The 24,874-nt window shown below is 45.1% G+C and overlaps 1 protein-coding gene across 4 annotated transcripts in view; it reads right to left on the reverse strand.

Annotated features, from left to right (window-relative positions):
- Positions 1-10,586: 10,586 nt before the first annotated feature.
- Positions 10,587-24,874, reverse strand: part of LOC114602243 (ATP-binding cassette sub-family C member 12) — a 59,553-nt gene continuing 45,265 nt past the window's right edge. For 2 of the 4 annotated variants that reach the window (XM_028740219.2, XM_028740218.2), the window contains 6 exons: positions 23,458-23,647; positions 21,723-21,882; positions 20,159-20,237; positions 17,540-17,653; positions 13,704-13,868; positions 10,587-11,740 (listed from right to left, as the gene is read on the reverse strand). In XM_028740219.2, coding sequence (XP_028596052.2) covers positions 11,648-11,740; positions 13,704-13,868; positions 17,540-17,653; positions 20,159-20,237; positions 21,723-21,882; positions 23,458-23,647 — 801 coding nt within the window. In that variant the 3' untranslated portion in view covers positions 10,587-11,647. Of the gene's footprint in view, positions 11,741-13,703; positions 13,869-17,539; positions 17,654-20,158; positions 20,238-21,722; positions 21,883-23,457; positions 23,648-24,874 lie in introns of those variants that run through there. The other 2 variants (XR_003707885.2, XR_003707886.2) reach the window with 2 other exon arrangements.

Genomic DNA, 24,874 nt, shown 5'->3' on the forward strand with positions numbered 1-24,874 from the left:
TTCATTTTCTCACCCATACAGCTCTAGCTGTGATTAACAAGATTTTTTTTTTATTTTTTATTTGCAAAAGACATCTGTTTATTATTATTATTTGCAAACATTTTTATAACCATTTCACAGTCTCCCAAGCACAGGGACAGTGGTGGCAAAAATCCCAAATGGCATTGTGATAAAACATAGAGAAAGGAACAAAAAGCCTGAGCTTTGTCTTCTCCAGGCTAAACATACCCAGCTCCCTCAACAATTCTTCATAAGGCTTGGTTTCCAGACCCTTTAAAATCTTCATTATCCACCTCCAGCTTCTCAACATTCTTCCGAAACTGCTGTGTCCAGAATTAGACACAGGACTCCAGGTGGGGTCTGGCCAGGGCAGAATTGTTGTTGTTGTTTAGTCGTGTCCAACTCTTCGTTACCCCATGGGCCAGAGCATGCCAGGCACTCCTGTCTTCCACTGCCTCCCGCAGTTTGGTCAAACTCATGTTCGTAGCTTCAAGAGCACTGTCCAACCATCTCATCCTCTGTCGTCCCTTCTCCTTGTGCCCTCAATCTTTCCCAACATCAGGGTCTTTTGCAGGGAGTCTTGTCTTCTCATGAGGTGGCCAAAGTATTGGAGCCTCAGCTTCAGGATCTGTCCTTCCAGTGAGCACTCAGGGCTGATTTCCTTAAGAATGGATAGGTTTGATCTTCTTGCAGTCCATAGGACTCTCAAGAGTCTCCTCCAGCACCATAATTCAAAAGCATCAATTCTTTGGTGATCAGCCTTCTTTATGGTCCAGCTCTCACTTCCATACATCACTACTGGGAAAACCATAGTTTTAACTATACGGACCTTTGTCGGCAAGGGGTTGTCTCTGCTTTTTAAGATGCTGTCTAGTTTTATCATTGCTTTTCTCCCAAGAAACAGGTAAAATAAAGCAGAATATACAAAACTGAGTAAACAAAGGTACATACCCGATATTTTTCAACAGAATATGTAAGTAAGATTCATGCTAAGGTTCAGTAATAATAATAATAATAATAATAATAATAATAATAATAATAATAATAATAATAATAATAAATTTATACCCCGCCCATCTGGCTGGGTTTCCCCAGCCACTCTGGGCGGCTTACAAAAAAATATTAAAATATAAATATAAAAATACAATACAGATGAGATCTGTTAAAAATTAAAAGCTTCCCTAAACAGTGCTGCCTTCAGATGTCACTAGAGCTCTGAAGTGCTCACTAGATAGTGTAGCTGCTGATACTTGCAACACAATTGCACAATATTCTGCTTTATTTTACAGTGTGCATGCAGGTAGCTCAGCTTTGCTACCATTCATCAGTTGTATGCCTTGTATCTTATTTCCAGCTGATGAAGACTATCACGAAACAGTAGTATCATTCCGGAGACACTGTCCTTTTGAGGCTTTTGAGACGTCTTCCGTTGAAACTTTTGAAAGACTCTTGTGAGACTGTCCTTAGACATCTGTTTTGAACACACGGCTTGACGGTCCTCGCTACCACTCTGTTATATTGTACATGTGAACTTTGATTGGCTTACTCCTATAATTTGAATGATATCATTATTCTACTATATATTTTCTACTAACTATTCACCTACGTGTTGTGTTTGTATTGTTGTAACTGTAGAACCTGACATTTGTCCCTACTGAAATTCATTCTGTTAGTTTGGGTCCAGTTCTCCAACCTGTTAACAGTGGCGGACTTGGGGCTTTCAAATTTCAGTGGTACCCTGTGCAATGCTAAAATTCACACCCCCCCAACATACATTTTGCGCTCTGTTCTACAGCACTGTTGTGATGCCCCCTGCAGTGTGATGCTCAGTGCAGCCACACTGGTCATACTACCTTAAAACTGCCTCTGCTGTTAAGGTCATCTTGAATCCTGATTCTATCTTCTAAGGTATTTGGAGGGTGTGTGTGTACCTGTTCAGAAACTATGAAAACATTGGTTTGTTTTATTTATTCGACCGTAGGATGGCAATGGTGTAACCTAGTATATCTTTGGTATCATCAATAGGTTAAAAAAAAAGTTATTTTGAAAAACTGGCTACATTGGAGGAGACAGCAAAATAAAACAAAACGACTGTGAGAAAGTGCTCAGAAGGTTTGCCCAAGAAAGATGGAGTGTGCCTGACAGAGAACAAACACCAAATGCATGTAGGAATTGTGACAGTGAATTCAATTCTCTCATCCATTTTGCTGATGCCCTCCTTCAATTCATTTTCTCCCCCTTCTCACCTTTTCTATTAACATCTCCCCAACACATTTGTGAATTTAAGACCTGCCAAGTCCCCAGCTCCCCACTCCCCTATTTAACATCTCTCTTTTTATATGGCTTATCTCCAACTAAGCTGTATTCAGAGGAGATCCATTGAAATGAATGGATGTCCGTTACTCAAGTCCATTGATCTGATTGGGTCTATTCTGAGCACGTCTTCTTTATTTACTTGTCAACATTTCTATAAAGTCTATATTGACGGGTGAGGAGAATAGCATGTGAATGGCGAAAGATCAGCAATAAAATGATATTCATCAAACCACATGCAAAATGCCTTGCGAATCGGTGGCTCAGCTTAATACAGCAACATAGCTCAATCAGGCTGGGGAAAAACCAGGGTGAACAGATGAGATTTTAAACAGGTATCATCTCTTTCCTCCCTTGTTTACCTTCTCAAGGTATCATTGCCTTTTCTATCATTCCTCTTGGTAACCTTCTACTGCTGTCCATATTTTCCCTGTAATCTCCTTGCAGCAGAATCCTACCTCCTTTTGGTGTGCATAAGTTAGTTAGTTGGGTTTTATTATTATTATTATTTCCATGTACAGCAGTGCTGGGGAATAGGCTTGCCAGGTCAGAAACATCCCAAGCTCTGAGATTTCAGACCTTAGACCTAGCGGTGGCGCCTGATGATGCCATGGGTGAGTGGGCCCCAGTGAGTGGGCCCCAGTCATTAAGCATGGCACATTAAGCATGAACCACGGTTGCCAAGAGCATGTCATTCAAATAAAACACATGAAATCTAACAAATGAGCAAATATGTCACTGGTTGGGCATTAAGATAGAAACCTCAGTCAAAGAGGTTGTTTCCTGGGTAGGGAAGGTACTCTTGCCCACCTAGAGATTCAAGCCCTCCCCATGCCACCTGCAGAGAGGCAGGCAAACCTGGGGACTTCAGGTCAGCCCGGTGGGGTCTGGCAGCTCTATGGTTCATGTATGACACTCTGAGCTCACTGAACCAAGGCTGGGGAACCTGGGGAACCCAGCTGTTGAGGGATTCCACCCAGAGCTGGCTCACCCATTATGCAGGATGAAGCACCTATCTCAGGAAGTGGAAGTACAAGAGGTGGTGCTCTGCCCAGAGCCATCTTTCCCTTAGGGCTTAGTGGTGCATCGTGCCAGGGCGCCAGCCTCTCGGGGTGCCCCAGCGAGTGGGGGAGCTGCACGGCTTTGCCAGCGGCTTCCCCTTTTCCTGCATGCTTGCCAGCTGCGCCCTGCCAACCATATGGCTGGTGGACACACGGCTTCCCCCCCACTATCCATGGTAATTTGGGGGTGCTGGGTGGATATTTGTACCCCAGCTCCACATCTGCTAAAGACTGCCTTGGCTCCGCCAAGCTGCCCCACAGCTTCCACTACCAAGACGGAGGCATTCCTGCATGCAGCATTGCTGCTCGTCAAGGGTGAAGAAGCCAAGCAAGCAGCAACACTTTGAGGAGCACCCTGGTTCCCACCGAGTTTGGCAGATGCCAGGGTGTTTCTCTGCTCCATGTGCTATTCATCTCCACCACCACCCCCTGGAGAAAGCTGCTTGGCAACGCTTCAAGGAGCATCCCAGGTCCTGCCGAGTTTGGTGAGAATCAGTGGCATGCGGTGCAATTTTTCGTGGGGGACGGAGGCACCAGCTTGCGAGGGCGATGGTGGGGACGTTGCACACATGAAGCATCACACCTCCATCCCTAAGCTGAGTAGAAGCCTCCCGGGCTTTGGGAAGGAGGCGCTAGGTCTCTGATGGGATACTGGATCCCTTCTGCCTCCTTCTCAAAGCTGGGTGGGCTTGGGGAAGGTCGCAGGAGGGCTCTTGGACCCGTTGGAGCACCACGGCTCCCTCCCTAAGCCAGGCAGAAGCCTCCTGGGCTTTGGGGAGGAGGCAGCAGGGGGACATTTAGGGGACTAGCCTAGTTCCCTAGTCCACTGGCTGCACACCACTGGCTAAAGCTGGGGAGCAGAGGTGCCAGAAGTAGGGTGTGGCAGGCCAGGAGGTGGCAATTCTCTTTCACTTCAGGTGGCGAAATGGGACAGGCTGCCCCTGATTCCAGCTCCCATCAGCCCCAGCCAACACGGTCTGTGATCAGGGATGATGGGAGTTGTAGTTCAGCAACATCAGGCAGGAGGCTCAGTTCCCTTAGCCTTCATGTAGAGTAATGGTGTGGTGCTAAGATGAACTCTGCTTCCCTGTGTCAGACCTGTCACTCTGTCTGCCAAACCAGTATGCATTTGCACCCTCACCCAGAAACGCCTCTCACCCCACCCCCATTGCAAATGTGGCACCCATCAGCTGTATGCTGGATGGGTGGGGGAAGCAGGGATGCTAAATTCACGGCGGCTTGAAATGCCAGGCTTCTTGATGGGCCTTACGGGGAATTTGCTCTCTGCTATACTGCAATTATGCTTGCTGTCACATCAATCTGCCACCTCCCCCACCCCCACCTCCTCCTCCTCCTCCTCTTTGCTGGAGCTGCTAAAACGACCCTGTTTTTCATTCTGATCAAGGACCAGAATTTCTACAGCATCAGGCATCTGCTCCAGGGAAACATCACTGCCTTGCACCCACGCAGTTTAAGAGAAAGGGAAAAAAGAGAATCAGCTGGCAATCCCTGTTTGCACTCACTTTCCTGTTTTCCTTCTCACATATTTTATTTCCTCGTCTATTATCCTTTATCTTCACTTCATATTGCCAGGACTTGGAAATCGCTGCTATACATCACTGTCATCCGATAGCACAGCTCCCCTTGTGTCAATGTCAACCAGGCATCAAGCAACTAACCTGCTGTTATGGGTCCTCATCAGCTTTCCCCTTCTCGCTGTTGCTTCACCGGTTCGACCCTTGCTTCCTGAGCCTGTAGCATGGGTGATATCTGGGTCTGGCACCCATTCGCCCTCAGGTAGGGCTTCCTCTTGCCAGTGGCAGGTTGTTTTGCCTAATGATCATCTCACCTTCAAACGCTGAAACAAGGAATTAGTCTGTGGCAATACCAGAAGTCAATGCCTACCTGGATAATATTTCATTGAGGTACCAATTGAACTGTTTACTTAGTACTGAATAAGGTTGCCAGGTCTGGAACAACCCAGATCCTGAGATTTTAGGACTCAGACCTGAGTCCTAGGGCAGTCCTTGGAGATGTCATGGGCAGTGGTGGAGCTTCATTCTCCGGCACCAGGGGCAGGGCTGGTGCGCATCCTGGGGGCATGGCACCCAGCACAGGCAGGGAGGCAGCCACGATGGCACCCCCCCCCCGGATTGCGCTGCTGGGGACGGTGCGTTCCCCCTGCACTCCTCTTCCTCCGCCAGTGGTCATGGGGATGGGTCCTGGAGAGGGAAGTTAATTGGGAAAGCGGAGGAGAGGACAGCCCACCCCCCAGCGTCTATTCTATAATTTGCAGCTGTCTCCCACCCTATTAGTGAACCTTTGTTTGCTGAGGCTGCATGCACAGCATACATTTAAAGCACATTTAAATCCACGCTGAATCCTAAGCTCTTATCGTTACAAGCCCATGTTTGAAGTCTGTCCCAGGCCCAGAGAAATGATGGCTCCGCACTGTGTATGCACCATATCGTCAAAGCGCATTTAAAGCACATGTCCCTCACCCACAAAGAATCCTGAGAATTGAAGTTTGTTAAGGGTGCTGTGAATTGCAGATCTGTAAGCGGTAAACTACAGTTCCCAGATTTATTGATTTATTGTGATGAAGCTAAATGTTGGAAGATTCGGGACAGATGAAAGTAAAGACTTCTTCCCATAGCATGTACATAAACTATAGAACTCGTTCCCATAGGAGGTAGCGGTGGCCCCCAACTTGGATGGCTTTTAAAAAGGATTAGAGAAATTCATGGAGGAAACTGATATTGATGGCAAGTAGCCATCAAGGCTATGCTCTGCCTCCACCATCAGAGGCAGCAATGCTTCTGAATGCCAGTTGCTGGAAGCCACAAGAGGTGAGAGGGTTCCTGTGCTTGGACCTCATTTCTTCATAGGCATCTTCTCTGGGGCTGCTTTCAGGTGTTGGGGGTGACTTTTATCTTTCCGCCGAAGGCTATCCTTCAAAATCCAGAGGTTTCTACACAAGAGAGGCAGGTGTGTGCTGCCTCTTTCATTGAAACTAGATTGGTCTCACTTGGATAGTAACTAGCTAAGTTTCATATTTGGGTAGAAACTGTAATTATCTGCAAGATGTAATTGCTACCATGCTTATATCTCCAGCTTTTGCAGATATGTATGTTGTGGAAAATACACGTTGAGAGTTTTTGTTTCTTGAGGTTACAGGCACAATATTTTGAGCCTCTTCTGCTCAAAATATTGGGAGCCCCAAGCAGTGCTAGAGACTTAAAGAACAGCACATGGAGATGACTCAAAGGTTACAGTCAACAAGAAAGATGGTGTGTATATGCAAAACATGCATATATTTCCAGTGGGCAAGTTTCCACTAACTAGTGCTGATGCCAGGTTCTGGCAAGGGCAAGACACTTTCAGTGCCCCCCCCCTACTCTCCTTCTCCTTGAGCTCTTTGGAAGTATGTTGCACCAAGTTCCACAGAACTTGTTAGTACGTGTTCCTAGGACTGCATAAATTTATGAAGACATTAAAGGGCTCAGGAATATGTTGTGATCTTGGAGGTGGCTGAGACGATCCCAGGCTAGCTTGATGGAGTTCATTTTGCAGCAGCACAGATTATGTGTGTTTGTTGGGGTTTTTTGCTGGCATTTCAAGGCATGATGAGAGATTAGTCAATGTATTGACAGCCATTGTTCAAGCTGGCAGACGGTTGCCAATAAATGCATTAAGGGGAATCTCTGTTGGTATACTGCACCGAACTGCCGAACAGGAGCTGCGGCGGGAGGTATGAGCTGCATGTTGGGGATGGAAGGGAGCGGTGATTGCTTATTATTTCATCTCTGTCGCTGCCAAAGCCTGTTGCTCTGTTTCTCAGGGAAAACTTAGCTGTTAGCTATGCTAGTTAAAAGGGACGCGGGTGGCGCTGTGGGTAAAAGCCTCAGCGCCTAGGGCTTGCCGATCGAAAGGTCGGCGGTTTGAATCCCCACGGCGGGGTGCGCTCCCGTTGTTCGGTCCCAGCGCCTGCCAACCTAGCAGTTCGAAAGCACTCCTGGGTGCAAGTAGATAAATAGGGACCGCTTACTAGCGGGCAGGTAAACGGCGTTTTCTTTGTCACGCTGGCCACATGACCCAGAAGTGTCTCCAGACAGCGCTGGCCCCCGGTCTCTTATGCGAGATGGGCGCACAACCCTAGAGTCTGTCAAGACTGGCCCGTACGGGCAGGGGTGCCTTTACCTTTACCTTATGCTAGTTAAACTATGGAACTTGCTCCCACAGGATTAGATTTTTAAAAGGCATTAGATAAATTAATGGCGGAGGGAAACCCAGCCAGATTGGCAGGGTATAAATAAATTATTATTATTATTATTATTATTATTATTATTAAAGCCCAGCCAGATGGGTGGGGTAATAATAATAATAATAATAATAATAATAATAATAATAATAATAATAATAATAATGGCTACTAGCCATGATGGCTATGCTCTGCCTCAACAGTCAGAAGCAGCAGTTCTTCTGAAAACCAGTTGCTAGAAACCACAGGAGGGGAGAGGGCTCTTATGCTCACATCCTGCTTGCTAGTTTCCCACAAAATCTGGTTGGCCACAGTGAGAATAGGATGCTGGACTAGATGGGCCACTGGCCTGAGCCACCAGACTCTTCTTGTGTTCTTACGTTTTTCCATGTTTTGCACTTACTTCCATATTATTTAATTCCAGAAAAAAACAGTTTGTATCCCCTTTAACCTGGAAAATTGAGGGAGTTAGAGAGGCAAAATTTGGGGTGGTCAATTGGCATGCAGTTCTTTCTTTAGTGGTTGGGCTCACCTCCTTTTATTCTGACTGGCTGCAATCAAGAGAAAGGGTGAGAAGACGTTTTCTCAATGCCAAAAAGTCTTTCATGCTGATTTGGCAGCTCTGGGAAACTGGAGACAGGAGCCCTGCTGCAGAAATAGCAACAGTCCTTTGATCTCTTATGACACCCTTGCTGCTGCCGTATACCAATACCAATTTCACTCTCCAAATGTAGCCAAAACAGCACCATCCACACTTGAGGGAGGTATGAGTGGGCTTGGAGAAACCCAAGTCCTTTTGCAGAAAAGGGTGGGGGTGGAATGGAGTATCCTGGGAAGGGAGACGTGCCTGACTGGCTGGGCACCTGGATTGGTAAACTCCACTCTGTCACGTTTCTGTTGCACATCAGAACTGTGCAAAACCTTCAAAACACTCGGGGTATATCTCCAGCTCTCAGGAGGCCATCTCCTGCCATTTTCTCCCACTGATGGACCATCTGATGGGCTATTATCCTAACAAACAAATTGTCAGCCAGCATCCCTGGCTGCCTCCTCTGATAAAGCATCATTTTCCCTGGCTGGTGGGCTGCCCTCCCTTGGGAACTTCCATCCCTGTGGATGAGTCATGCAGCCAGTATCAATTTAGCAGAGGAGGGTTTGGTTTCCTCCCTTCAGCTCTTGATGCTGCTGCAGCTTCTGAAGGCATCCAGATGAGACTCTTGTCATTGTAGCAATTGTGCGCTATCCCTTAGGCATGCAATGTAGAGCTTCAGTATCCATTAGGAGCATTTTAGATTCACACCCGGAGCTCCGCTTATGGCTGCTCGGAAACAGCTTTTGCTCTTTTTTTCTGTTCTCCTTAGTGCTGGCGAGAAACAAAAGAACGGCTTTGTGAAACAATTGGAAAAAAAAGAGAGAGAGAGAAGATACCTGGGGTAACTCAAAGCCAGGAATTAATGTAGAACCTGAGCCAATTTGTGTAATAGAGATACACACAGAGCTGGCAACCTGGGAGCTTTCAAACCATGGAAACGGACAAATATTAACTAAATTAATATACTCAGACTTCCCAACAAGACTGTTTATCCCATGTGAACAGCCATAAGATATGTCAATTTAACTGAGGGTGGGTATGCATTGCAGTTTTGCTGGTCTTTAATAACTCAAGAGCCACTGAGATTGTCGTTACTGGTGTGGGAATTCACTTACCCCCTAGAGGTAACACTATTAAAATGGAAATTATAAATGTATTGATGTATAAATTTACAAAGCCCTGAGCAACTTAGGCTTAGGGTACCTCAGTCCATCTCCCTGAACTCTTATATCCCAGCTCAGTCACTGAGATCATCTGCAGGAATGGCACTGGTCCCTCCCTAAGTTAGCGAGGCTCATTTGACAACAATGAGAAGTCTTTAGTGCCCGTCGTCCTGTGGCTGCCCTGCCGACAGAGTCTCAGCCGCCGCCTTCTGTGTTAACTTGTAAACACCTGCTGAAAACTTTTCTAATCCTTGGGTAGCTGCCCTCAGCCCCAGGACCCTGGCAGCAGCCACCGCGGCACCTGCAGTTAAGTCATACATCAAGATGTGGAACATTTTTCGGCCAGAGGGCCACATTCCCTTCTGGGCAACCTTTTGGAGGCCACATGGCAGTGAGCACCTTCTCTCAGTCCCACCAACATAGGAAGCACAGCTGGTGGTGATAGAGAGACTTTTCTCCTCCCATATTATTAAGGTTGCCATAAAAATCTGGACACAGTTGAGCTGTCTTTTGACCAACTCCCTCCCAGAAGAGGTCCCTCTTTGCTGTCCTTCCACTGGCAGGTTAAGACCTCCCTGTTAAGATGGATCCTTGAAAACTGAGGTGCAGGTGTTGCCTATCGCTGGGCTGCTGTCAGGGGAAACTGTATTAATTGCTGGTTCTAAATGTGTTGGGTTCTGAGGTATTTTAACTATTGCTTTTCACTAGCTTGTTTTTATTAGTTTGTATTATATAATGTTTTTAAATGTCTTAAGCTGCCTTGAATCCCAGCTTGGGAGAAAGGCAGTACAGATAATATAATATAATATAATATAAAATATAATATAATATAATATAATATAATATAATATAATATAATATAATATAATATAATATAATATAATGATATGATATGATATGATATGATATGATATGATATGATGATATGAGATGATATGATATGATATGATATGATATAATATAATTAATATAATAAATAATATAATATAATATAATATAATATAATATAATATAATATAATATAATAATATAATGCAATATTAATGCTTTTGCTTGTAGTACTGTGCAGAGAACAAAAGCATATGTTTGCAATAGCGGGCATGTGCCAACATGAAATATGTCTGTTGAAAATAAGAAATCGGTAGGTGATAATTCCAAAACCTATAACTGCAAGAAAAATGAATTAACAAGTGACGTTACAGTGGATGGTATTCTTTACTGCATACTTCAATGACAAACTACAAGAGTGCTTCCTCCATTGGAGCCTATGTATCTTTTTCTCTCTTCTTCTCTTCTTGGAAAACAGATCACATGGTATGCAGAGAAGTGCTGGGCACAATGCAGCCAAAGGTAAGTGTCTGGTGTTCTGTTTTGCTTTTTGATGATTGATTCCAATTGGCGAGATAAGCATATACTATTGGACCAAATCTATTGGACCATTCAGGTGCTCAACAGGCCTGTTTGCATGGGCTCCTTTTACCCAAACACTGCTGTGCATTTTCCTTGCAAGCACCAGGTACAAGCTAAAGGTAGAAGCTGTACCCAGCTAGGCTGCTTAAATCCCACTGTAGTCAATGGAATTGAAGAAGCCCATCTGCTTACAGTACAACAGCCAAATAGATGAATTGTTCCTTTAAAAACCAGCCGGAATTTTTCAGCTGCCTAAGTGATACGTGGTGGCTCCGATCCAACAGAGACTGGTTGCCACAAGTTTCACTGAAATTCCTGGGACTTGAGTTAGTTGTAACTAACTCGTTGCACTGATTTCGGTGGGGCTCAGTCACATCCTACCTTGGCTGAGTTGCAACCATTGTGACTATGCAGTGATCAGGTCTACATCATTTGCCTTTAAAGGTTGTATGGAACGTACAATGTTTAACTGTTGTGGGATGCTAAGGGTGAATACCCTCTGGTAAGTCTGCCGATCATGTCAGCACCCTCTGAAAATGTGCTGATCCAACACACCATGTTAACAGGTTTCCCTGCAGATGGGCTACATTTTTGAATGAATTCCAAAATCAGCAGTCCAGTGCCAAGTGTTTTTGCAAAGTCCTTCTTGCTCCCCTTATTTAGTTCTTAGTTTCAGCTGCCCCTGGTTCTATCAAGCTTCAGAGTTTGCCCTTAAATGTGACCTTCAGTGAAGGTTATCATATTTCTTTGTTGGCAAGACGTTAGATATGAATTCTGTTCTTCCTGTCCATATTAAGCCTTCTTTTCTGAAGTCCACAGAGAAAGCACCATTCAATATTTTCACGTCCTAGGATCCGACGTTGCTTGTAGCAGCTAGGAGTGATGCAAATGCGGAATTGGGTTTTTGAAGGAGCTCATCCGGTTTGCCAAACTCCACTATCTGAAAGTCATTGGGAAAGAAATTGAACAAATGTCAGGCGCGTTAGCAAATGTCAAGTATGAAGCAAGAATACAGTGCAGTTGGGGTCGTTTTTTTATGAGTATCCTATCATGTGAAAATTGCCTTGGGGAAGGAGAATAGCAATGGGGGGGGGGGGAATACATAGTAATAGGGAAGAAAGGGTTTTCTCAGTTCCGTTCCTTTATTGTGGGTTTGCTTTGCCCTGGTTTCCAGTTGTCTGTAGTAGGATTTCTAAAATTAATTGTGGAGTGTGCAGTTTGCCTACAGCTTTCAGTTCCTTTAGATCCTTTGGTTTAATGTCCCCCAGTCTACATTACTGATGAATACGTGTGTGTGTGTGTGTGTGTGTGTGTGTGTGTGTGTGTGCGCGCGCGCGTGCGCGCGCACACACACACACACACACACACATCTACACTTTAAAAAAAATATACCGTATGTTCAGCCTTTTGGTAGCATCACTTACCCCAAAGTAAGCACAAAGACAGACTTACCATTCCTGAAAATAATCACATTGCCTTAGAAGGCTACTTCTTTGATGTGCTAAACTTGTATGTTTTTCTGTCATTAGACAAGATGAAGCAACAGGCAGCAAGGTGTTAGAGCACAGAGCTATGCCACCATGCCAGCCTCTGCACTCAAGTTTGCTGGAGGAAAATATCCCAATGCCAGCATTGAAAGGGGATGGGAGAGAAATTCCATTCAGCCTCTGCACGTGGAATGCTGTGGGTGGGGTGGGCACCATCCTATCCTTTGCCTCAAGAAGAAAAATGTATTGGGCCATCCCAGCTCCCTCTGTGCGGTTTCAGGTGTCATGCTGATTTCTAAAGCCGGGCTAAAACCATATTTGCTGCCACCAGGAAATTAACAATCTTCCTTGCCTCATCTGCAATTGGTGCCTCCCATTTAAAATACTGGTAACCCATTATATCAGTCCATGCTGCTTATGTGAAAGATTGTCTCTATTATATCCCACCAATAACATCAATTTCTTTATATTAAAAAAAAAATGTCCTTGCCCTCTTTGGACACTCAGGTTTTGCATAATTTGGGCCTAGTGCTTAGCAATAGACTTCCAGGGCAAGATGGCTGCTCCCCTATGGCCACTGCAGACCTGGAGAGGCAACAAGAGCAATGAAAGGGCAAGGGAGAGGACATGTTACGACACTGTTCCCCTGGGGCAGGGGTGCCTAATCTGTGCCCCCACCCGATATTGCTGGACTACAATTCCAGTCATCATCCCTGAACATTAGGAGGCCAGCAGTTAGCCACACCTCCCCTGGAGCACCCAACAGCCTTCTCCACCAAGAGATGCAAGAGCAAAGGTCCGCTGATATTGTCTGCCTGAGAAGAGCTATGAGACTCTTGCAAAAGCTTTAGAAACTATGTTTAGAAGATAGCTCAATTCCAGACCAATTTTATTGGTCCTCGGTAGGAGCTATGAAGCTTATTATCATTATCATTCTTGTCAGGTGTTGGTGTGGTTGCTCAAGAGCAAACAGGCAAAACTCCAACCTGTCTTTTCCGGGCTTTATTATTAGTACAAACTATTTACAGTGCAGAGCGTCACAAGTCCATGTTTGCTCAGTCACTAGCAGAATCTGGGAGTGGGCGGTCCTTATACCTTCCCCAGCATAACAGTCGTGTGACCCCCATCCTTCTCCTCCCCTCTCTGTGCCCAAACCTACTGCGCAGAGTGGGCACTGGCAAAGGGGGACTTGCCTCCCCTCTGCTTTGCTCAGGCTCAATGTTGAGGCTCTCCCTAGCATCTTCTGGTCCCTACTGGAGGTGGGGCTTCCCTCCTCACCAGAGGAGGAACTGCTTTGCAAGATCTTCGGAGGCTCCCTGTAACACAACTGCCCTTCCACCTCTCGCCTCTGAGCTGTTGGCAGTTCCCTGACAATTATCATTATCATTATCATTATTTACTTCTATGGCTAAGTACCTTCCCCTTATCCATCACCAACACACGGTCACACTCCTGGATGGTGTTCATACGATGAGCAATGGTCAAGACGGTGCAGTCGGCAAAAGCTTCCCGGATGGTCTGCTGAATCTGCACATCCGTCTCGGAATCGATGGATGCAGTTGCCTCATCGAGAAGTATTATCTGCAGGAGTAATGATGTTTGAATTTTAGAATATAGCCACACATACACCCCAGCAAACATTGCAGAATGCTGGAAAGTGGGGACCATCACATTTTTGCAGGCGAAATGTCACAGGGCTAAAATTGCCATCGCTCTTCCCACACCATGGGGCACACCTAGCCATGTGTAAATATGTACCATTCTGGAACATCTGAATGTGTAAATCCCATTCAGATGTTCCAGAGGTCAGACAGGGCTTTGAAAATCCCCCAATACATTTCATAGCAACAAAGAAAGAGTGACCATTGGGGGGGGGGGTGTGTTTCTAAGACAAATTTACGTAAAACACCTCATAGAAAACCTGCAGTTGATAATAGTTATTCCAGGTTAGCGTTTCCCAAAGTGTGTTGTGCATTCTTCTGGGGGTACACGAAAGGGTTTCAAAGGGCATAAGGCAGAGTTTTTATTTTATTTTACTTGACCATAGTTGTTTTTAGCTACACAAAGCAATTAAAAATAGTATTATTAGAAGCACCCCCAAATTACTTTTGCTTGAAAAGGGGCATGGTAGTAAAACGGAACTCTCAAAATGGGGATATGAGGTTATTGTAAGTTTGGGAAACGCTGCCCTAGGTCATATAATCAGAGGATGTTTCATATACGAGAAGAAATGGCAATATATGAAACAGAGGAACATATATTAGATAAAATGTGTGATGTAATGGAGAAATGTGTATTAGATGAAAAGTATGGCATTATGCCCTATATAAAAGGGATGGGTATAAAAACAACATGGAAGGGAATGTGGGAAGTCAAATTATAAGAGAAATGTATAACAAATTTGAAGTTGAATAAAATAAAAGGAGTTGTTTCGTATACAATAAACATCCAAACACATTTCAGTCCAAAACAGCCTCTCTCAGTGGGTCTGCTAAGGTCTTCGTTCTCATATACCATTAAAAAGAAAATAAAAATTTGATGCCTTTCAGCTCAATTTTCCAGACATAACGTAATGATAGAAAGCCAGTGGTGTCTCTGCTTGGGAAACCAGATACTGCCCTTTAACAATGGTGGGAGTAACAAGCGATACACATCAACATTCCCAAATGGCAGAGAGACACGGCCGTGGACACAGACTTTGCAAGGACTCACAGACACCTGTTGGAAACTGGCAACCAATTACAGCTTCCCAGCACAGAACCACCTGGTGAAACTGATGTGGGGGTGTGCAAATTTCACACACCTTAAGGTGTGCGTCGCTGAAATCTCAACAGGTGCACCTCTCCTCTCCCCTGCATGACACACTTCACCTGCCAAAAGCAGACATTCTCCCTTCTGCATGTTTATTGTGTTATTATAGTTATTTAGGACTTAGCAGGCGTAAAAGAGTCCTGACTCTCACGCTCCCTTTGCAATGTGTGTAAACAGGAGCTCAGTGCGAATAGCAGTTACGGCCTTCATCAGAGGGAGACCAGCTGCCATTTGACTCCTCCCCTTCATGAACAGGCCCCATCTATGTCTGCTTCATCTGGCCACAGCAGAGGGAGAATGAGACAGAGAGGCTCTGCCCATAGGCTCAGTCGGGACCAGCTTAGTCTAGCTGCAGCACAGGAAGAATCCAGCTGCCATTTGGTTCTGCCCTGAACTGCCTCCACCAACAGCCATCTTGCTTGGTCATTCTGTAACAGAATGAAATATGTGCCACCTGTGCTTGGGAAAGAGCCACGCCTTGGTGGTAGAGCATTTGCCTTGCATGCAGAAGGTCCCAGGTTCAATCCCTGGCATCTCCAGGTAGATATGAAACCCTGAGAGCTGCTGCCAGTGAGTGTGGATAACACTAGATAGACCAATGGACCAACTTGGTATACAGAAACTGCTGTTGTTCTGAACTGTGTTAGAGGCATCAGGACTGGGACCCAGAAACAAGGCAAGAGGCAGTGCAGCTGGTGAACACCCAGTGCTAGCTAATAATTTGGTTTACAGGTTTCAAACAAATCATGGCTTCCCACTGTTTGAAGGAGGGACGTGGTGAAGTTTTTCAGCATTCAGGAGGATCTGGTACCATAAACTGTGATTGCCATGGTAGAGCCCAAGCTCAGTATCCCTTAAGATCCACTTAAACCAATACTGGGATTCATTATTAGCTAGGGCAGACAAAGCCAACATCTTTTCGAGGAGGGGGAAAGGACAAGAGAATGTGCTATTCATCTAAAGCAATAGCACCACCTTGCTCTTAGGGTAAGGATGGCTGCTCAGGTAGCAGCACCAATAGAGAAGGAAGCAGGACCCACCCACACCAGACCCTCTGAAACATTTGCAAATATTTGCAGTTGCTTTGACAAGTTCCGTGATGGTGGTGTGTCATCATGATGAACGTGAAATGTGCCCCAAATTTATTATTATAGCTCTTGAACTGTGCTATAATTTCAGCAGTTTGTCATATTAATGAGGCAACATAAATCAGCGCAGCAGCACAAATAAAGCGGGGTGGAAGTATCAACACAGCAGGGGAGGAATGAATGGGAAGAACATTTGAATGAGGTCCAATAACAGAAAGTTATTGAAATCAGCTCTGGGGGCTCTGGCAAGCTCAGGAACAGAATGTAAAAAAGATCCCTGGCTGGATCAGGTCGAAGGTCCATCTAGGTTTAGCATCCTGTTTCCAGCAGATGCTTCTGGGAAGGCCACCAGCAGGATTTCAAAGGAAGCAGATCTCTCTCACTCATCCCTGCAGGCAGCTCTGCTGTCAGAGGCAGTAAATGTCCCTGGGTACCATTTGTTAAAAAAAACAGAGACATCACCTTGCCAACAAAGGTCCGTATAGTTAAAGCCATGGTCTTCCCAGTAGTGATGCATGAAAGTGAGAGCTGGACCATAAAGAAGGCTGATTGCCGAAGAATTGATACTTTTGAATTATGGTGCTGGAGGAGACTCTTGAGAGTCCCATGGACTGTAAGAAGATCAAACCTATCCATTCTTAAGGAAATCAGCCCTGAGTGCTCACTGGAAGGACAGATCCTGAAGCTGAGACTCCAATACTTTGGCCACCTCATGAGAAGAGAAGATTCCCTGGAAAAGACCCTGATGTTGGGAAAGATGGAGGGCACAAGAAGGGGGGGATGACAGAGGATGAGATGGTTGGATAGTGTTCTCGAAGCTACCAGCATAAGTTTGACTAAACTGCGGGAGGCAGTGGAAGACAGGAGTGCCTGGCGTGCTCTGGTCCATGGGGTCACGAAGAGTCGGACACGACTAAATGACTAAACAACAACAACACCATTTGTTGGTAATCACAAGAGTGCTGTTGTGCTCAGGTCCTGCTAGCAGGCTTCCCACTGAAAGCAAGAGCTCAAGAAGAGCCCTGCTGGATCAGCCCAATGGCCCATCTAGTCAGAATCCTGTTCTCATGGTGGTCAGTGTTCCTGCGTTGCAGTATTGTCTACGCTGACTTGGCAGGGGCTCTGCAGGGTTTCAGATGGGGAGTCTCTCCCAGCCCTAACAGGAGATGCAATTGGGGATTGAACCTGTGACCTTCTGCATGCAAGGCGGATGCTCTACCATGGAGCTACAGCCCTTCCCTTTAGAAACGAATGCAAAGAAGGAGAAATGCAGGAAGAAGTGTGTTTTTAGGACCAAAGGTGCCTTATGCATTCTGGAGCAGTCGAGAAACAGCGATCGCTCCAGGAACTCACTTTTGAATTTCGGAGGAGTGCCCTCGCCATACAGAGCAGCTGCCGTTGCCCCACGGAGAAGTTCTCTCCATTTTCAACCACCCCTGCTTCTAACTTTCCTGGCAGTTTTGAAACCTAGGATACAAGAGAAACACCACCATGATTACACATTTTATTATCTGTTGCACACACAACAACAGCAGGGCAGGAAACCATCTTTGACACAACATCACTGAACCCTGTAAAGTAGAAGGAGATGGATGTGCAAGAGGGAAGAGGCAAAAGCTGCTTGAACGTTTAAAGGCGGCAGGCAAGGGTGAGAGAGGGGGGGAGCAACCGAAGGGCAGGCAGAACGACAAAGGAGTGATGTGAATAAAAGATCTGGCATGGAGAGGTTTTGGGATGGCCACCAGATTCTGTCTTGAGCAAACAATCACTGCACAATGGTGATACCGTATGGAAAACATACACCACCCGGCCAGGCTCAAGGTTCTTGTGTTATTTTACAAGGCCCTTAACAACTTGGGTCCAGGGTGGCTCAGGGACCACCTGATCTCTTATATCCTTGCTCTATCATTGAGGTCTTTGGGGGAAATCGCTGTTAGTGGTCCCCATGGCTCAGTTGCATGACTTGCACCCACAAGGAGCCATGTGTTCCATATAGTGGGACCAATTTTACAGAGCGGGCCCCTCTCTGTTGAACATCTGGCGCTTAGGGAATGAATACTTTATTATAATTTTATTCCATCAGGCTTTTTAACTGAACTCTTGGATTCTGTAGTTTAAACTCATTTTTAGCCCTGTTATATTGGGTCTCTTGAACACCGCTTAGAAATGAATGTGATTAAGAGGTATACAAACTGTTGAAATAAATAAAGGAATAAATGAAAAAATTAGAAATCGTATTTCTTTCACGCGTGTGTATGTAAAACTAACTACCAGCCAATAGATTGACTCTCTCTCTCCCTCCCTAACCTCTCTTTCTGGTTTCAACATGATTTGCTTCCCAACGGATGGAGAACACCTGTGGTTCTCCAGATGCAGTTGAAGTACAAGTTGGGGTGAATCTCTATATCTCTCTCTCAGTTTTGCACATTTCCACATGAGTTTGCATTTTTTTAAAAAAGTGAAAGTCCTCATGGAAATCCATCAGCATTTAAGTGTGAATTTATTCTAATATAGACAGTTTGTTTGCAATTTTGTCTAACACACAAATTTTTGTGAAGCGATTTCCTTTAATGTAATGCATCTTTGTATGCTATTTCCATGAATATATGTGTATTTATATACAACCTTTACCCCAGTATTTTCATTTTTGTAAAATTTACCTGGCTAGAAAATGGCATTGCAAAATTCGGAGAAGTGTAGATTTTGAAGGACGGCTGTGTTCTGGTTCTTCTATTTTTTCAGAAAGTGCAAATTAAACCGGTTCATTTCTAAATGCAAACCAAATTGAACTTCTCCTCCATTCCTAACTACAGCTCCCATAATTGGTCAACATTGGCCATGCTGGCTGGGGCTGATGGGAACTGGAGTCCAACCACATCAGGAGGTTTCCCCATCCCTGACCTGGACCCAGAGGATTATTGGCTGCTGAGTCAATATCCCAGCTTAATCTGTTTGGATTTCCCTCCTCTCACATGGAGCACTGGTGGCAAAGCAGAACAACAAATTGAAATCCTCCGGCACCTGGGCAAATGCTCAGAGCAGCTTGTGTAAACATTTATAGTTTTACAATTAAAATCAAGGTGGGGTGGCGGGGGAGCCGATTTTATTAGAGCTGCTCTAAGGCTTTGACAGGTGCTACTGCCTCCAAGCAATTCTCTGCTCATCCCCTGCTTCTGGTTGGAGGAGAAATTGCAGGTAACTCAAGCTGGGATACTTGGGCAAGTGCCCATAGTCCTGCTGACCCAGGAATTGATTGACTCTAGAGGACGTGTTCTATTCCACTTCTTTCTAAAGCTTCTAAATCAGCTAAATTCCCCATTTTTCTCCCTTTTCGGTCTTCTGCCTACTCATTACCTGTCCCGAGCTACCAGATCCCTGCCTTTTGAACCTGGCAGCCTTATGAACACTATGAGGTATACATCTCATACTATGTAATTTTTTTTACAAGGGGAAAAGTTGTCTTGCTGTAGTTTGAGTGGTCACCAATAGGTGTAAATGGTGGGGTGGCAGTGAGGGAGTTGGGAATAGGCAGAGTTGTCTCTTTGCAACATGGGGGCTGCATTTGTACAACTGAAGGCACAACCCTAACACACACACACACACACACACACACACACACACACGTATTTGCGCTTTCTGAAACAATACAAGAACCAAAACACAGCCATGCTTCAAAATCTACACTTCTCCGAATTTTGCAATGCCATTCTCCAGCCATCAATTATTTCTGCCTTAAAAATAAAATAAAAAGGACAATTAAGAATGTAATTAGTGAACATTAATTGTTCAAATCTTAAATGGGACTGAATATTAGCCACATTATTCTCACTACTGTTTTGGTATCTTGTGATTAATGATGCATGGTTAACAGGGAATCAAAATTTTCCATATGCTGTCATTTTACATCTGGCAATAATAGATTAGATTGGGAAAACAAAGAAATGCACATATATATATATATATAAAACATACTGTGTTTTTCATAAATGTTCTGCTCAGAGCTTGCCAAATTTGATCGTCTGTGTGGTCTGTAAATGGATCTAAGTTGTACCTGTAAGGTAGGAATGAGAATGAAAGAAACACATTGCCCCTGCGAAAGAAAACATTGCCTGCTGCTGCAGTTCTTGTGGACTAGACCCTTGGATTCATTATTATTGCAGAGGTGAGACTGAGGACAAGAAAGATGGAGGGACATTGTTGCCATGTCCTGTTTGTGAGCTTCTGGAGACATCTGATTGTTTGGAACAGAATGCTGGACTAGATGGGTTTTGGTTTGTTTGAGAAAGGCAACATCTATGCTCTTAAGAAGTTATCTGTGGGATATATCACTCTTATATAAACAGCATGCATAGCTCTAGTTAAGGCATGAAAGGATTAAGATCATAGAGTAAACTGTCCTGCCAGGCTTAGCTAGGTTACATCCCCTCACCTTGGGAGGAAGGGTTACCTACCAAAACCTTTGTTCTCTCTCTTTTCCACCATGAAAACAACCAGAAAGGATGTCTGGGCTAATCACTCCAAGCCAGACTGTGTGGGTTTAGCAAGCCATATTTGTGTTTTTATACAAATAATTTAGAAACATTTACCAGTTTTGAAGCTAAGTTAAACTGCCTGTCTTTTGTTGCTGCTGCTGTATGGAAAAGCACACGAATCTGACCTTTGAAGAGTTTGTAAGTAAACCGTTTTTAACTTACCAAACAGTGTGGTCTCTTTTTATGCTAAAGGGAAGTGGGAGCTTTGGAATAAACTTAGAAGGGGATATTTTAAAGGTCTAACAGCCTATATTTCCACACTTAACTTTGCTGCATGTTTTGTGATTTTAAATCTTTGCTGGGGCTTTCTCACCAACAAGTACCTGCCCCAAACCAGCATCTGGGCATCCAGGGAATTCTCATTCTACTATTTTAAGCCAATTTATTAACCAAAATACCAACATTATTGGTGTTAGCAAGGTCATTTAAATAACACCAGTGGAGTCCAGGGAGAAAAGAAATCCTGATAACATTGTACTGCATGACCAATTGTATAATGGTCCTTAATTACCTGTAAAACAGGTGTCTTTTTTTTTCAGACTGTAAGCCTGCAGACACAGACTGTCTTTTTTAAACTGCACATTAGCCACTCCAGGTGCCTTTTTGGCTAAAAAGTATGCTACAAATGCCCTAAATAAATAAATCAATAAAGTAATTTCTTAAATTGGCTTTCCGTTCTAACTTCCAATGCAAAGTACATATACCATAGAGATGCCACAACAGCCACTTGATGTTCACAGGGTCTGCCTTTCGCTTGTTTACCATAAGTTCAGGTTCTGCATCACTGTACCTCCCCCCCCCCTTCCTCTATGACCCAACCCGAGCCAATAACTTACTGGGTTACTTTATGCAAACTACTTTCTCTCAACCTCCGGTCTGCAGCAGAGGACAAATCATGTTGATGCTCTTCCCCTTCCCTTACAGAGCGATTTTGAAACCAGCACTAGTTGGTTAGCTTTTACTTTTGCAGCAAAGGTTAATTTGATAATCGTCACAACAGCTACCTTACTGTACCTACAAACAGAACGGGATCTTGAGGAATGACCGACAACTTGGTCCTTAGAGACTCCAAACTAATAGTGAGGATATCAACATTGTCAATGAGGATGGTGCCAGCAGTTGGTTCCGCTAGTCTGAACAAGGCGACCCCTAAGGATGATTTTCCTGAAAGAAGAATGCAGCATTTTAAAAACCAAATACACGGATTTTCATCCTACTAAAAAAGTTCTAGATCAAGTGTGCAGGATGGTGATTTCTGAGGGTAGACCAGCATTTCCCTCCAGAAACCTGGAGATCAGTGAGGGGCTTGGTTGGAGGACCATGGGATGAAGATTGGATTCCATCATGTAATGAAGTGAAATCACAATGGGATCCAAATGGAGTCTGATTCTCTCAGATTAAGCCAAGTTATTTCCTGATTCTGGGTGGGAGGCAAATTATTTAATCCAAGGCAATCCAAAATGAGCCCAGCATGGCTTGCCCAGTGGCGAAACTAGCCACTCAGGCACCTGGAGCGGCACACATGCCGTGCACCTGGAGGGTGGGGTAAGCCACGCAGGCGGGCAGGGCGAGCCACCCAGGGGGTGATTGGCATGGTGATTGGTGCCCATTGGGGGCAATCGGTGCAGCAATCGGCGTGCAGGGGGCAGTCAGTGCCCATTGAGATTGGCGCACAGCGGGGCGATCGGCGCTCCCATTGGCACCCATTGGGGGCTATTGGTGCGACGATCGGCACCTGGGGGTGTGGCAATCCACCCAGGGGGATTTTGTCACCCCCCTCAGGGATGACACACGGGGCGGACCGCCCCCACTGCCCCCCTTCCTATACCCCTGGGTTTGCCCATCCTATCCATATTCCACAAATGCATACAACAAATCATATTATACTTTCAATGCTTTTTCCATTTCTTAAGCCCATATTCCACCACAGTACAACATCAGACCAAGAAATGGAACATGGGACTGAATTATGTAGATGAAGGGGTGGGACTATGCAGATAGGGACAATGACTCCCATGATTGGCTGGATGGTTGGTGGAGTTTCATGTTACATAATATATATTAAGCAGTTTCAAACAGTTTGTCTCTTGTTTAGGGTGTTACCTAATGAGAGTCCAACTCAAAGTAGACTCATTAAAGTCAATGGACATGGCTCACCGAAATTTATTAATTTCAGTGGGTCTAATCTGAGTAAGACTGTTAGAATCTTAAGAGGCAAATATTCCATCACACTTGTGTCTCCAAGATCCCATCATGGAACACAGCATTGCACCAAGAAACAGAACTCAGAGTTTAGCTATGCAGATGAAGGGGTGGGACTATGCAAATAGGGACATGCTTCCTTCTCAGTGACTCCCATTGGATTTGATGGGATGGGATCATGGGACTGCAGTCTGGGACATGGCTAAAAAGGACGGGGGGAAACCCCCTCAACACAGATACTTTATCTGGTAGGGGATGGAAGCAAACAGGGCAGGCTGAGCTCCATCTCAGATGGTGACTCTTAACATACCCATTTACTTGCATAATAAGCACTTCGGGAAAACATTGCCACAGGGACAATACTTTTGCCCTGTGCTGCTGATATGGTGGGTGGCCTGGCCTAGGTCGATCAGAACCCAATGGTCTATCTGGAGCATTTATGCGGAGTCAGGGGAATACAGAAGCCCTCCTTCCACCACCCTCCCCAGCCACAAAATAAGCAAATAAATCAGCAGGACTGAACTAAAAGTAACGCACCAGAGCCCGTCCGGCCAACAATCCCGATTTTTTCCTTGCCGTGAATGTTCATGTTTAGGTCATGAAGCACCAAGGGGCTGTCTTCTCTGTATTTCATCTGGTAGTTCTTGAAGGTAATTTCACCCTGAGCAGGCCAGTTTGGGGGAGGGACAGCAACTGCCTTGCCCTCTGCTGCTTCAGGAACACATTTCTGGAAGAGAGCAGGGCAGGGGGCTGATGGGATTCATCTGCTATCACGACAACTTGGGTCAAGGACTGGGCTTTTTTTAAAGAGGTGCAAACATTTTCCGTAACCGGCTATCAAGGCAAGTGCAGTCCCAGTTACTGATGGGGGCCCACAGTGTGTGTGTGTGTGTGTGTGTGTGTGTGTGTGTGTGTGTGTGTGCAGCCCTCTCCAGCCCCCAGAACTCCACTCCACACTGGTCACACACCCCTCTCCTCAAGCCACAATCCTTACCAACTGCACTGTGCCTCAAGTGCTATTGCCAGGCAGGAAGGGGTCACTGAGCTGTGATAATGAGGGGGTGCGTTTGTGTTTGCGTGGAAGTTAATCCACACTGGAAATAATGGACCAACACCTCAAGGGCTGTGGTGATTGTTGAGAATGTCACTTCTGATCTGACTTTCCTCTCAGCATCCCTCATAATGCTGCACTGCACTGCACTGGTAGGTCAAACTAGTGTGGGTCTATCTACAGTTTGCACTATACACTTAAAGCAGCACCATGCCATAATAATAATAATAATAATAATAATAATAATAATAATAATAATAATAATAATTTATACCCCTATACCCCTCCCATCTGGCTGGGTTTCCCCAGCCACTCTGGCCAGCTTCCAACAAAAGATAAAAAATACAGTCATACCTCAAGATAAATACGCTTCAGGTTGAGCAATTTCGGGTTGCGCTCCGCGGCGACCCAGAAGTAACGGAGTGTGTTACTTCCGGGTTTCGCTGCTCACGATTGTGCAGACGGTCAAAATGACGTCACGAGCATGCGAGGAAGCGGCAAAAGTGACACACGCATGTGCAGACGCGCTGTCACGTCTTACGTTCTGTTCGGGATGCGACCAGGTCTCCGGAACGGATCCCATTCGCAACCCGAGGTACCACTGTAAACATTAGTCATTAAAAACTTTAAACAGTAGTGGCTCACGCCCACAATAATCCTGGGACTTAGAGTGCTGGCACCTCATTTTCCTCACAGAGTTACAATTCTGAGTACCGTAGTTTAACAGCCAATCTTCTTCCCATGATACTCTGGGAACTGTAGCTCTGAGAGGGGAATACCTTTTACCTTTACCTAGGGGCCTCCTAACAACTCCCAGCACCCTTAACAAACTACACTACCCAGGATTCTTTGGGGGCCGTTCCATGTGGTGTCAAACTGCTTTAGTACAGATAGGGCCTAGCT

The sequence above is a fragment of the Podarcis muralis genome, chromosome 7 (genome assembly GCF_964188315.1).
Source record: "Podarcis muralis chromosome 7, rPodMur119.hap1.1, whole genome shotgun sequence".
Classification (NCBI taxonomy): Eukaryota; Metazoa; Chordata; class Lepidosauria; order Squamata; family Lacertidae; genus Podarcis; species Podarcis muralis.